This window comes from Leopardus geoffroyi, chromosome E2, assembly GCF_018350155.1.
Source record: "Leopardus geoffroyi isolate Oge1 chromosome E2, O.geoffroyi_Oge1_pat1.0, whole genome shotgun sequence".
NCBI classification, from domain to species: domain Eukaryota; kingdom Metazoa; phylum Chordata; class Mammalia; order Carnivora; family Felidae; genus Leopardus; species Leopardus geoffroyi.
In genome coordinates, this window is record NC_059335.1 from 57,053,815 (window position 1) to 57,069,065 (window position 15,251).

The window sequence follows — 15,251 nt, forward strand, 5'->3', positions numbered from 1 at the left end:
ATTTTTTAAAAATTTTTTTGAACGTTTATTTATTTTTGAGAGAGAGAATGCAAGCAGGGGAAGGGCAGAGAGAGAGGGAGACACAGAATCCGAAGCAGGCTCCAGGCTCCGAGCTGTCAGCACAGAGCCCGATGTGGGGCTCGAATCCATGAACTATGACATCGTGACCTGAGCCCAAGTCGGACGCTCAACCGACGGAGCCACCCAGGTGCCCCAGAACTCATGTTCATTTTATACCCAAAACAGTGTCATCGAGAAAAGACAGATGCGTGCGTACTATGAAATGTCAGGTGTGCTGTTTGTTCTCACAAAAAGAGCCGTCCTACCTCGCAGCACGCAGCCTCCCCACGTCGGTGAGGCCCCTGGAGGTCACGTCAAAATCATCCTCAGAAGGGAGCTCTGAATCTTTCTCCACAGCTGGAAAGGTACTCGGTTAGCCCTCTGATGTTTTGCACAACCCGGGGAGTATGAACCCAAAAAAGAGTCAAGAAGTCAAGAACAGGTGTTAGCCCTCACCTGCTTGACTTCAGAAAGAATCTCCGTCTGTCCCTATATTAAAGGCATAAGGTTATTTAATACTGTTCACTTAATTAGAGCCTGCCAAATATAATGGTTCTTGTGGTATTATATACCTAGCCGGAGAGGTTCTTCCTGACGAGGACTTTGCTAATAAGATGTCTGAGGAGCTGGGTTAGAGCTAGCAGGAATAAGTAACCATGGGGCGTGCCACCCTTTCGTAAGAGCAGAACTCAAAGTGGCCAACCCACCTGTGTAGCTATTAACATGATACTGACAAGAGACCGGACAGAAATGGGCCTAAAACACTAAGTTAGGTGGAGGTGGAGGTGGTGGGGGGGGGGGGCTGTCTACAAGCACTCAACTAGATTATAAAGTACAAGGGTAATAACTTCCTGCCTCAGCCATAGTCCTTGAAAGAATTTCGGGATCTGGTAGACTCTGCTTGATGTTTCTTTGAATCAGGAGTCGGCAAACTACTGTCCAAGGGTCAAACGTGGCCCAATTCCTGTTTTTGTAAATAAAGTTTTATTGGCACACAGCCATAGCCGTTCACTTACACGTTGCCTGCCTGCTGCGGCAACACGGCAGAGTTGAGCAGGTGCCACAGAGGCTGTGTGGCCTGCAGAGTGGAGATATTTACCATCTGGCCCCTTACACGAAAAGTGTGCGAACACCTCCATTACAGCATTGCTCATAAAACTGCAGTGAGCTCATCATACAACGTGGCGGGGGATATTTTTTTCTCTCCTCTCCACAAATAATATTCAGATCCAGGTAGACTAGCATTAACCAAACATCCTGATGTTCCATGGCTTTTTTGTTTCCTTCATTGGCTTGGAGATTTTATAGATGAGAAGGTGCTCTGAAAGTTCCCCGGGTGAGCAAGCAGTGAGGCCAGCTTCCACCATTAGACCGCCTCCTCATGGAAGAAAAGTAATGAAAACATTTCACCTTGTTAGGATACCATAGAAGGCTTTATCGCAACGAGAAGTGAACCGAGAGGTCTGCCCTTTCGCCTTTGACGGCTAAAACTGAAGGAAATAAAACTAATGACATTGAAAGCAGTAAAAAGTGTAAATGAAATTAATTTTACTGCCAATTTTGTTGTTGAAGGTATCTGTTGATGGAACCGAAGAGATGCTTAAATGCTCCCCCTAGGACCCTCCCGATGAGGCAAGCTCGCGTCTCTACTAGCCTATGTCTGGGGGGCGGTTCGCAGGGCTCTGTGTCGTGTGCCACAGGCAACTCCAGGGAAGCATATCGTCCTCAAAGCCTTTTGAACGTTGTTTTAGGCTTAATTAATCAGCAATAGCAAGAACATAAAGAGACAGTTCAGGTGAACCATATTAGCAAGTACCAAAATGAAATGTCTCTTCTTTGGCAAGGAGGGGGAATTGAAACGTAATCTCGATCACAGTGAAGAAGGTGAAAGACGTGACCAAGATGAGCAAAACGGCCACTGACAATACTTTTCATTCTAATGCTTTGTGTTAAGGTGTTCCTTGGATTCTATAAAATTCACCCATTTTAAGGGTACAGTTGGATGAGTTTGGGTGTAGCCACACCAACAACCAAGGTCCGGCTGGCTTCTTTATGCCCTTTGTTCTTGATCCCCTCCCCTGAATCCAGACCCCCATTGATCTGCCTTCTCTGAGTGCTTTCTTGCCTTTTCTGGAATTTTCTATAACTGGAATCGTACAGTCCGTGTCATTGAGTGCATCAATATTTTGTTCCTTTTTATGGTGACATGTGTTATGGGCAGAGACAGGGCCTGGGGAAACACCAAACCCAGATGAAGCAGGCTGTCCTCTGCCCCCAGGTGGTTCTGAGTCATCTTTGCAGAGGATCTGTGGTCCCTCAAAGCGGTGGGCTCCACGGACAGTGACAGTGGACCTCCTAGGGCTTCTAAGTGCCACCCACAAACAAAGCCAAGAGCTTCACATAAATTGTGTAGACTATCTCATGTAATCAAGTCAACAGCCCTCAGAGGTAGGACCCTTCGTGTGACATTCTAAATTCATTTGAACCGTGAGTGGAGACTTGTTTAATTTAGTGAGGTTTAAAAAAAAAAAAAAATTAATGTTTGTTTATTTTTGAGACAGAGAGAGACAGAGAGCAAGCGGGGGGGGGGGGGGGGGGACAGAAAGAGAGGGAGACAGAATCCGAAGCAGGCTCCAGGCTCTGAGCTGTGAGCACAGACCCCGATGCGGGGCTTGAACTCACGAACCGTGAGATCATGACCTGAGCTGAAGTCAGACGCTTCACTGACTGAGTCACCCAGATGTTCCTAGTGGGTTTTAGTCAGTCAAATTTTTTTTGTCCTCAGTGACCAAAATTATTTTAAGTCATGGTACCACACTGGAAAATATTTTTGAATAAAATTCAGGAGGCCATTTAATCTGTTCCTTCCGAGTCTTTCTTCAAACGTGGGTGAATCTGCAAATATCATTTGCTGCAGCCTGAGTAACTGGAGTTTAAGATACTGGTGGCCAGGACAGTGAAAAAGCCAGCCCAAAAGGGAAATTCAATGAGTTTGGGAGATGCCTAACTGCCAAGAAACTCACCCGTCAAACAATGTAAATATCCCTGGGTGTAGGAAGTAACATCCAAAAACTGCACCCGAATTAGTGTTATTAAAACAGCCTTAACTTTCTCGGTATCATCTTGCTTATATTTGAGTCACATTACAAAGACTTTTATCTGGTTGTAGAGAAGCTGTTTTAAATTTTCCAAGCAGATAAATGATAGGATTAACCTCTGAAAGCAACGGGGTACAGAATTAGGTGTGTTTTATACCCCAGTCAGCGCCTCGGCACGTTTTGAATGAAAGGGCCCAAGCTTTACGGAATTGATCTCCTATATTCTAGCCATCGGTTCATTCCAGCAGGAACTACACTTCTATCGTAGGTTGACCTTTACACATTTTTATTTCTTTGATGATATCACGAGTTTTAGTGGTACCATTCCCCTGTGCAAACCCAAGATATTATACTAATAATAAAGCAAAAACAGCAGAGAACCGAGCTCGTGCTATTATCAGGCAGAGGGGAGACCCACGCTGGTGTACATCTTAGAGAATAACCACAGTTTTGGTGACAAGAGTACTCTCGGATGAGACAGTCCAGGCCGTGAAGCTGGAGGAAGGGGTCCTGAGCCAGATACAAGGGGGCTTCTGGAAGCCGGAAAGGGCAAGGAAGCGGCTTCTCTGCTGGAGCCCCCAAAAGGAACACAGCTTTGCCAACACCTTGACTCTAGCCCTCTAAGACGCATTTTGGACTTCCGACTTCCAGAACTGTAAGAGACTAAGTTTTGTATTTCGAGCCACTAAGCTCTAAGCACTGAGTGGTCTTTTGTCACCACAGCCACAGGAGTCATACGCCGTGTCTGCAGAACCACTAACAGCTCTCTCACTCTTCTCTGTGACCAAAAATTAATTTCTGGGATGATAATCATCAATCTCTAAGTTACCACGTCAACTTGTCCATAAGACATCCAGGTTCTGGGCTAAGGCGCAAGGGACAGGGCTCAACGTCGCAGAGATAGTCACCGCTGGTCAGTCTGAGATGAAGGGCTTGGCATTGGCGTTTTCAGACAGATCCTGCTTTTTAAGACCTAAACCACCAGAGCTATCCCTTCTCTTCCCCAAGGCAGTGCCGTGTTTATGAATGTGTGTATCACCTCTCATCAGCCATTTATCTCACATTTAGCTAAAACGCTTTCAATCAAGTTGCGATATTCCTTGACTTCCGCTCTGAATCTTTTCCATTCAGGTCTGTGAGAACTCCTGACATCCGAAGCTTGACTACCACGTTTCCATAGCAACGGGAAAAAGAAAAAGAAAAAGAGAAAAAACAACCATCCAAATCTGAAGACTGCAGTTTACAGCTCTCGAACTTCACAACTAGGCCTCAATTGTTCCAGATTTTTGTTTTCTTTGCGATACCACTGGGTCTGTTCTTCACCATTCTGGCAGAATCTTCCTTTCTCCTTTAATTAGCGGAATCTTCTGAATTTCCCTGAACGTTGAAAGATCATGGCGTATAACTTGACCTTCTGGGAGCAGGGAGCAGGAACAATGACTCCTTTTTCTGATGTGTTGCCATGTTGCTAGTCAGCTTTCCACACATCCAGCTTCGTCTGTGGGTTAGTATTTGTACATGTGTGAGTATCTGTATGTGTATATACACAGTATTTATAGAGAGAAACTATACAGAAGGAGCCTAGTTTTGATATTGAGAGGTTACACACAAAAAAAGGATGGAAGTGATGCAGCTGCCCCCCCGCCCAGGGCCTCAGCATCAAGCTGGGCATTAGTACAGACCCCAGAGCCGACGCTCCTGCGCGGTCCCGTTCGGTCCGAACACTGCCACGACCAGCCAGGCAGGTCTGCAGAGAGGGAGAGCACAGACAGAAGTCCTTCCTCTCCAGTAAAGGATTGCAACCAATTTTTCACTGCCATCCTATGCCGTGATCCTCAGAAAAAGCGGAGAGGAGCAGAGCAGCAAACTTTACCATCAAACGCCAAGAAAAGGGCTCAAATGTTATTTCGTGGGCATCTGTCTGCATTTGTACGTGTCCTGAATCCAGTCCCACGGATTCTTACGAGGACACGGATCATGGCGGAGAATCTCTCTCTCCCCGATGTACGTACAATTGCACGTCTCATGGTGGGGGTCCTACATGCACGGGAGGCAGTCAGCAGGAACCGCGTGTATACACATATATGCCCACATGTATAGACATACCTTTATGCACATACACACTGTTTGTTTCATATATACAGGCGTAAAATAGACTAAACACAGGTAGTTTTAAAAGTACCCTTTTGTGTGAACCGACTACCGTTGTTTGCAAACCTGAAAATAAAAGATGTTCATTATGTATGAGAAGTAATTGATTTTTATTCTGTGAGCATGTAAAACTAAGAGAAAAGCTAGAACCCGTACTAAGATGATCTTCTCGTTGATAAACTGTAGAGAACCATCCAAGCTCACGCCAAATTTTTCTATCAGACAAAACTAGCGACAGCCCGTGGCTTCTTATTAGAGCACGCCACAAACTAGGGTAAGGTAAGTGTCTTAGCATATTTTAATACAGTTGCTTACTAAAGGTTTTAACCACACGCACACACGTGCACACACATGCACACCCACGCTTTCTTACGCAATCTACGTTTGCACCTGTGTTTTTCAGTTCGCCTTCGATAGGAAGTAGGAGTCCTTTGTTGTCTTTATTGTAGTGAAATTATGCAGATAGAGTTCCATATATTGTATTTGTTTCAATAGTAAGTCTTTTTGGAGCATATAGAATGCAGAGATTTTTTTTTTTCCATTAAAATAAATGGGTATTGGTGGTTAAAACGGCTGGACAGTAGCTCTTCTCTGATTTCTATGTTGTGTCTGATGTTGCCGATACGAGGTCTTGCCTTAGTGCGGGTTCACATTTTTTGACTGGTCATTTGGGGTTCCCCGTACACCTCCTGTTAGTGGAGAGTGCGTCTGTAAAGCCAGAAGCACGCACTCACAGCCTGGGCGACGCACTCATCCTGTCTGTGAACGATTTGAGCATCTTGCAGTCGGCTGTGAAGACGACCACATCCTCGGGAGCAAGATCATCCTCACCTTGATGACTGCATGACACGCAGTCACAACCATGCGCCTACAGTCCCAGAGCATGGGTGTATTTCTCTTGAACAAGCTCGGTGGTCAGTCATAAGGTGCTACATCCCAAATATGGCAGATAGGTTGTCCACCAGGGGCATGGAGTAGGCCCGGGGCAGGGGACCTAAGCCCGCACGCTCACACTTTACAAGATTTCCTCTTCGGGCTTTATAGCACGCAGGCTCGTGTCTCCCTGGCGAACCTCCCTTCCGTCTTCCTGCAAGGCAGGGCGAGAATGCTCACGCCGGAAACGAGCCGAGGAGCATCTTCAGACGGCCAGGTGGGCGGCAGCCTGGCCCAGAGGCTAGCTAACCAACCATCAGAAAGCTCAGCCTCCTTCATGAACCTGGACTATCCCCCGGGAGAAATACGGCTGTCGAGTGGCCCATTCACTGAAACGAACAAGTCTCCTCTCTCAAGCCTCTCCCGCACTTTGCAAATCAAACCCTTGGCTTAACTTGGCTTAGGACACCGGAAAAGAGGAATCAAGCGCATACTTCCTTAGCAAGTAGAATATGCCTTAATTTTCCCCTACTTAAGTACACCCCCTGTCCCCAGAGTTCTCATCAGGACAGAAGATTTCTAGAGTGTAGTTCTTTCTAATCCTTAAAAAAAAAAAAAGAAAAGAAAGACCAACTCTTTGAAACCAAAGTGGTAGCATTTCCTGAACTACAGAATGTTTTCTAACTTGCTAGAACACATTTACATTGTTCATTGAAATCAAAGCATTATCTCATTATTACCAATGCATTTTATTTTAGTCTGAGTTATTAAAAACCAAAAAAGTAAGAGCCAGAAATTGCTTTTCTCGATCGCTGAGCACAAAACTGACGATTTTATTTCCGCTGAGTGGACGGTCACACTTTCTCCACTGTTTTATTTTTTTTTTTCAACGTTTATTTATTTTTGGGACAGAGAGAGACAGAGCATGAACGGGGGAGGGGCAGAGAGAGAGGGAGACACAGAATCGGAAACAGGCTCCAGGCTCTGAGCCATCAGCCCAGAGCCCGATGCGGGGCTCGAACTCACGGACCGCGAGATCGTGACCTGGCTGAAGTCGGACGCTTAACCGACTGCGCCACCCAGGCGCCCCTCCACTGTTTTATTAATACATCAACCACCTTGATTAAAAATCTTTCCTCCCCACTTTACACACGATAACTTATTTCTGATAATTTGTTTCAACAAAAACACGCGACCATTTTCTAATTTCGAAAAAAGTTAACGTTCAACACTGCCTCTTCCTCCAAATGCACATGGTTTCACGTGGATGTACCTGCCGTGACTCTTGGCTTGCCCAAGGTAAGTGGCCTCCAGAACGAGAACCCAGCCCGTTTTGCTCTGGGGTGCCTGTGGTTCCCACTCGGCCACAGTGCCCCTCCCAACCGTGCAGTAAAACCACGCAAAGTGTCTCCCTCAGACCAGAAAACCCTAGTCTGAAGCCTCAGTTAGCAGGGCTATCCATCCAGACGAAGCAAATAGACCTGCTGCTAGTTCTTAGTTCTAAGAGCTTTCGGTCAAGAACTGTGAACACCATTCTCAATTCATACTAAAGCTTAGAAATGTCTACTGTGCGAGATAGACTCTTCTTCAGTATTCCCTCCTTTCCCTCCCATGGCTTGTATGAAGGTACATGAGGGAGTCCCACAAGGCTAATTAGATATCTCAGGTAGCCCAGAGTACACTTGTGTCCTCCCAAGTACCCAGTCATGCCCAAACCAACGGAGGGGAGGGAGAGCCGAGGGAGAAAGAGGGTAGGGCATTCAGGAACTTGCCCTGAGCTCAGCTACAAACAAACTAAAGTATCTCCAAGCACTTCTATTTTTTTCTAACGTTTTTTTAATGTTTTAATTTTGTTTTAATGTTGTTTAATGAACATTAACCTCTTCATGTCAAGTTTTCTGAAGCACTAACCGACAGATGAATCACACCAAGATAAAGGTGAGCACTGAGAAAGAATGACCTAGCTTTTGTGTTTAACCACTGAGTAATAATTAAATCATCGCCATTACCACCACCGTCACCATCATCATCAATGATCTGGCTGCACCTTTCACAAAGATGATGCGTCCGTCTTCTTAACTGCCTGTTGAGAGTTGGAACTTCTCATAAAATGGTGGTAAGATGCTTTCATAATAGTTCATCCACAGCAACAAACACTTCTTTTGTATGTAAAATGTGTTGCCCTTCTTAGATCTCCTATTGCTGATGGATTAGCCCACTACTGGAAAAAAAAAATGCTGTAGCGTTGACTGTGTTTATATCGAAGCATATACAAAATATGTAGACACAGAAGAAAATGGTGGGATCGAGCCTGTGAACAAGGACTTCAGATAAGAACTTTAATTGCATAACTGAAGAATAAGCCTATGAGCAGAAACAACTTAGATATTCATCAAACTCAGTAAGCAGAAAAGTCTCTTCCTATCGCTCGTGCTACGTCGCTATCATCATATTAATCATTGGAGGGCTGCTGAGCTTGATAAGCCTTTGAACCATTTTGTTGGGCTTGCGCCAGCTGGTTGGTAGGGATTTGGTGAAAAGAAGCAGGTGTAATAAGACCACAATAAATTTCACCATGAAGCTATGAAGCCTTTGAGAAAGTGGCTTTTAGAAGCACTTTACGTATAAGCTGAAAATTTCCATTTTCTGCTGCTTTTTTCAAAGCTTTTCCTTTAGAAAGCAAAGTCATTCTTTATCTATAATATACATAGATTTAGATTATTGAAGAGTTGGAAATGAAGGCCATATGAAAAATAGTCTGTGATGTCATACCCACATCAACACCGTTCTGGTGGTAAATATTATGTATCCTCCCAAGATAAAAATTTTCAAAAATTTCAAACAGATTTTTATCATAAACACTCAAAAGGGATAAAAGTGTATCACTTTAAAATGTTTAATTCTATGGTAGTGCCATTCCTTTGGGCTCGAGCTGCTGAATTGCTCAGGGTCTCGGAGGCGTAAATCAGCATTTTATTTACCATGTAGTTGCATAGAAACTTGTAACTTATTTGTGAAATATTTAAATAAAGGTTATCTGGGATTTTTAAGTGTGTCCTCGGTCTTAGACTGTCTTTAGGACAGTTTCAACACAGTGACAGAGCAAAAGGGATATTTGTTTAAATGGTGCTCTGGATGGCCTATAATGTTGAAAGGCCAAGGCTAAAACCAAGTGCTGCCTTCCTGATAGTTAATTCTTCCCCCTTCCTCGTTCATAACAGTCAGATCCCTCTGATTTGAGAAAAACAGACAGATGATACATGATAGATAGATGATAGATAGATAGATAGATAGATACATAGATAATAGATGATAGATAATAGATACATGATAGATGATTGATAAGATAGATGATAGATGATAGATAATAGATGATAGATACATGATAGATGATAAGATAGATGATAGATACATGATAGATGATAGATAGATACATGATAGATGATAAGATAGATGATAGATAGATGGATAATAGATGATAGATAGATAGATAATAGATACATGATAGATGATAGATGATTGATAAGATAGATGATAGATGATTGGTAAGATAGATGATAGATGATAGAAAGAATAATAGATTGGGTGGATATAGATCGGTAGGTATGGGGATAAGTATATACATAGATAAATGGATACAGATGATGGGCAGACAGAGACAGATATAGATAGACAAAGATAAGGGAGAGATTGAGAGAGAAATGGATAGAAACAAACCAGATTGATTGATTGATTGATGATAGAAAGCAAGCAGGATTCCTTTAGGGAGGTCCTTAACAAAAGAGAAGAAAGGTGGTAATATTTAATTAGTGCCTCCTATGTGGGGTGCCTGGGTGGCTCAATCGGTTAAGTGTCCGACTTCAGCTGAGGTCATGATCTCACGGTTCATGGGTTCAAGCCCAGCGTCGGGCTCTGTGCTGACAGCTCAGAGCCTGGAGCCTGCTTCCGATTCTGTGTCTCCCTCTCTCTGCCCCTCCCCCACTCGCACTCTGTCTCTCTCTCTCTCTCTCTCTCTCTCAAAAATAATAAATGAACATTTTAAAAAATGTAAATAACTGCCTCCTACAGACCAGATAATTTACATATGTAGGTAGGTATTTACATATGTAAGTATGTAGGTAGGTATACACCTATTATACATTACGTATATCATATAATTCATGGAATGTTGGAATAGACCTTGTCTCCACGGTACAATGATAAGAGGGGGCTCACGAGTTAAAACTATCTCATGCTGGGTCTTGCCTAGTGAGCCGCGTGCGTGACTCCACGGGCGCTTTTCCACTCTACCCTGAGACAGCGCCACCCACCTGTCACCCGGAAGAAACCACCGAGGCTGTACCCTCACACACAGTACATGAAATTGATGGTGATGAGACAATCTGGCAGGACAGGGTGAGTGAAGCTGAAGAAAACCGATCCTGCAAGTCAGAGTCTTCCTGAAACGTCTCCTTCCTCCCCGGGCATCTGTCTCCCGGAAATTGCTAGTTTGGGTAAATAAATAGGAAAGCGATTCCTTGGCAGCCAATCATGGCGACGCTAATTCGGAAAATTGCCACAAATGAGCATGAGAAATGTAAACTGACACTTCAAACCCAAAGCAAAACACTTCAAGACGGATCGCGACACCCCTGATCATACGTACCATTGTTCTCCATAAAAGCGATTTTCTGTTCTTTTGGAAACAGCCTCGCAAGAGACCTTCCCCTGCTTTTGTGCACAAGACAAAGGATCCAGGGATGCTCCTCAGGGCACATTCCAGAGATCCCAGCAAAACTTGCTTTTCACACGGGAATCCAAGCCGGGAGCGCTGGTACCTGGACGAAGGCATTTCTAAATTAAACTTGCCAGAACTAGACGCCCCTCTCCAAAATAGGGCCCCACCTTTGCTCCTCAGCAAGCAAGGTCCTGAAAACCCTGCCCTGCCCCCTCCCTGGGCCAGCCGGGCCGCGTCTTCCCTCCGGAGGGTTACTGGTACCTTGAATGCTTGTCCTGTACAAAAGGGGTACTTGGAACCTGCAGAAATTCCCCACTATCCTTCTGGAGATGTGTCCCCAAGGAAAATGGGTTCGATGTTCCAATGTTACAATTGTCACATTGGTAGGGTGGTTCAGCAAATCTGTCCTCCTGCTTCCCCTTCCCAAAGGATGGAATGATGTGCAATTTCACAGCAAGCACCACCTCCTTCCCCTTTGCTCCCCTGTCTTCTCTGAACTTTAATCCTGTAAGAACATCTTCACGATTGAATGATGTCTCTCTACGACCTCTGCAAATCCCGCCATCCCAATGCACCCGTCCTACCAAGTGCAACTACAGTTTTAAACTGTATAATTTTAAATTGATAATTCTTGCTTAAATTCATGTATTTTCCAAGAAAATTGCATATTCTTACCATGAATGAAAAGCCAGTATCCCTTGGGATGCACTAAAGTAACAATCAAAGTCAATAGCAAAATGGCAGAGCAAGAGATACCATTCCTTATATGTCTCCCCATCCACCCGCGCCCAACCCCGCCATAGACACACCAATTTTAACCTCCATTCACAGGTGAGAACAGGTTTTGGGGAGCCCAGAAATATGCCTGAAATGTTCCAGCATTTCAGTGGTTAAAAAAAAAAAAAAAAAACAACAACAGAGGAGCGATGCATTGAAGAGACAAGAGTGTCACTTTACCGCTCCCCCAAGGCAGCCCAGCTCAGGGCTGAGACCTCCAAATCCACATTTCTTTGCTTCCCAGCTTTGCGGGACACTGCCACTCATGTCTCGTCCTGCCAAGAACACCGAGGGGATCAGCACAGCTGAAGGGTCTGGGGACAGCTAGCAGCAGAGAAAAGGGGGCGGGTGGGGTGGGAAGTTGACAGCACCAACGGATCTTAACAACTGGCCACTGGTCCAACTGCCTGGCCCACAGTCTCCATCAACAGTGCTACTCACAGAGGGAGGGCTCTCCAAAAATTAAAAATGGAACTCCTATGTTATCCAGCCACCCCACTTCTGGGTACTTACCCAAAGAAACTGAAACCAGGATCTTGGAGAGATCACTGGGCTCCCATGTTCATTGCCACAGTGTTGACAAATAGCCAAGGTCAGGGGCGCCTGGGTGCCTCCGTCTGTTGAGCATCCGACTTCGCTTCAGGTCATCATCTCAGGGTTCATGGGGTCAAGCCCCACGTCAGGCTCTGTGCTGACAGCTTGGAGCCTGGAGGCTGCTTCGGATTCTGTGTCTCCCTCTCTCTCTGCCCCTCTCATGCTCTGTGTCTCTCTGTCTCTCAATAGTAAATAAATGGTTTTAAAAAAATGTATAAAAAACGTGCCAAGGGGCGCCTGGGTGGCTCAGTCAGTTAAGCGTCTGACTTCAGCTCAGGTCATGATCTCATGGTTCATGAGTTCAAGCCCCACATCAGGCTCTGTACTGACATGACAGCTCAGAGCCTGGAGCCTGCTTCGGATTCTGTGTCTCCCTCTCTCTCTGCCCTTCCTCTGATTGCACTCTCTCTCTCTCTCTCTCAAAAATAAATAAACATTAAAATTTTTTTTTAAAAACGTGCCAACCTAAGTGTTTAGTGTTCTTACCACACAAATAAAAATCATGAATAATAATAATAAAGGAGGCAAGAGGAAACTTTGGGAGGTGATGGGTATCTTTATGATCTTGACAGTGATGGTTTCGTGGGCTTATTGTTATCCCCAAATTCATCGAGTTGAATGCATTAAAAAGTACAGCTTTTTACATGGCACTCATACCTCAATAAAGTGGTTTTAAAAAATAATAAAATAGGGTGCCTGGGTGGTTCAGTCGGTTGAGGGTCAGACTCTTGATTTCAGCTGAGGTCATGATCTCATGGCTCGTGGGATCCAGCTCCAAACCTGCTTGGGATTCTCTGTCTCCCTCTCTCTCTGCCTCTCTCTCTCTCTCTCTCTCTCTCTCTTTTATAATAATAAAATAAATGCAATGGAAACCAAGAAGATAATTACCTGTTAGCTAGACATTATGTGCACTGGAGGTCTGGGCAGGATACTCCCCTGTGTGAAAAGGAGAGATGACCTAGCTTTAGCCAGGACTCAGACTCAGTTACATCCCACAGGGATCCTGCACCTTTCGCCAGCAAAGTGAAATGAGGAAGGACTGAAAAACTGCCTCCCAGGTGAGTCTCACTCGTGCAGACCACGCCCTCGAACCATCCAGAATCACCTCCATCCATTTTGATAGAAAGGAAACAAGCAAAATTGCGTGAATAGAAGGGAGCGTCTCAGATCCAGTAACTGAAGGCGACGTGTCCTCCTCTTTCTAGAACCCTGGCTCTTGAGTGGTAGCACAGAACGGCACAGGGGCACCTTGTCGGAGTGGTTTTGTTTTCCTTCCCCGCCCCCCACCCCCCACTTTATCTGCTGGGAGGAAGGCGTCCACGGGCAGGGGCGGGGCAGGTGGAGGAGGCGAGTTCCCGGAGCGGGTTGAGGGGTCCAGGGCCCAGCGCCCCACGGGAGGCCGACACCTGTTCTGGAGGCAGACAGGGCTGGAATGATGCCCGGGCGGGTACTTATGTGACGGTAGGACACAGGTGATGATAGTCTCTATTGTCCCTGTAAAGCAGAATGCAAGGTTATCCTCTGAGGTTGAAGGAAGGAAACCCTGGGCTGGGAGAGACCGGGGAGCTTTGGAGCGTCCACGCAAGGCTGGGGGCTGGCGCGCCCAGGCCCCCGGTGGACGCGGCGGCACAGCCGGCCCTGGGGCAGGGGGTGCTCCCGCGCAGCCGCATGGGACAACCGGACAGCCGGGAGAGAAGCAGAGCAGGCGAACAGCAGCTCAGACCAGCGTTGGGCCTATGGCGCCGAAGCAGGTGCAGACAGGGAGAAGGTGAGTGGCAGGTTCTCCAGGGTCCTGCGGGGACCGCTCCGTCTCTGCTTACAGGGCACACGCAGCGTCTCACTGCCCGGTGACCACCCTTGTGCAGGGACACCTCCCCCGATGCAAGGCCTGGGGAAGGAGGGGCGAGGGGCCAGCCCGGCTGGAACCAGGGACCCAGTAGGAAAGTGCCACATTGGCTCACGTAAAACCAAACCGTCCTGAGAAGGGGGAAAGGGAATGACTTCAGTTAGGCAATTCATCTACACAGATCTTTTTTTTTTTTTCTTTAATCAAGGTTTAAACGAGGATTGTTCAAAGCTGCATTTTTAAAGGTTAACTACTTGTGCCTTACATATAATTCAATAGTTTTGCTAATGGAACAGTATTCAGTTGTGTTCAGTATATCAACCTCACAGAGTAAGTGTATCAGCCACGACTATAAATCAGGGAAATTTTTGTGTAAAGCAGCTCCTTAAAAGACCTTGGTCTCTGGGTCACCTGGGGGGCCCAGTCGGTTGAGTGTCTGACTTTGGCTCAGGTCGTGATCTCACAGTTCATGGGTTCAAGTCCCGCATCAAGCCCTGTGCTGACCTATCAGAGCCTGGAGCCTGCTTCAGATTCTGTGTCTCCCTCTCTGTCTGCCCCTTCCCAGCTTGTGTGTGCTCTCTCTCTCTCTCTAAGAAATAAACATTTTAAATAATTTATTTAAAAAACTAAAGTGGTCTTTTATAAAAGACCTTGGTCTCCACACAAAAAAAGTATGCCGTCTTTCTGCTTAAGTGCAAAAAAAAAAAAAAAAAAAGGCTCCCTTAGACAGTGTCAAGTTTGTTTGCTGTTTATGTAAAAGAACTTTTCAATTAGAATGAAAAGGACTCAAGTCTCCTGCCAGGAACACACACGCACACACACACACACACACACGCACACCAAAACTGTAGGTCCTCATGCTAATTCCCATTCTGTGTTGCTCACAGCCATAAGCCAAATCTGGCTACAAATCCAGAGTGTGGGTATCCAGGCTTCTGTGCAGAGTGGGGGAGCCCCAATAATTGGGGCAAAAAGCAAGAAGGCCTGAAATCCTACCCAGCCTTGGCTGCTCTCCAGCTAAATTATCCCAGAGCTTTATGTAGACACTTTATAAAATACGGTGTGGGTTGCAGATTTCACATGGTGTAACTTAACCAGCTGCTTTGGGTTGAATTGGGTCCCCCTTCCCTTCCAG

General features: G+C 45.7%; 1 protein-coding gene across 1 annotated transcript in view; it reads left to right on the forward strand.

Moving 5' to 3' along the window:
• CDH13 (cadherin 13) overlaps positions 1–5,402 on the forward strand; it is a 1,038,962-nt gene extending 1,033,560 nt beyond the window's left edge. The window contains exon 14 of the mRNA XM_045441270.1: positions 4,290–5,402. Within this exon, the coding sequence (XP_045297226.1) occupies positions 4,290–4,297 (8 nt within the window). The 3' untranslated portion in view covers positions 4,298–5,402. The remainder of the gene's footprint in view (positions 1–4,289) is intronic.
• Positions 5,403–15,251: the final 9,849 nt, after the last annotated feature.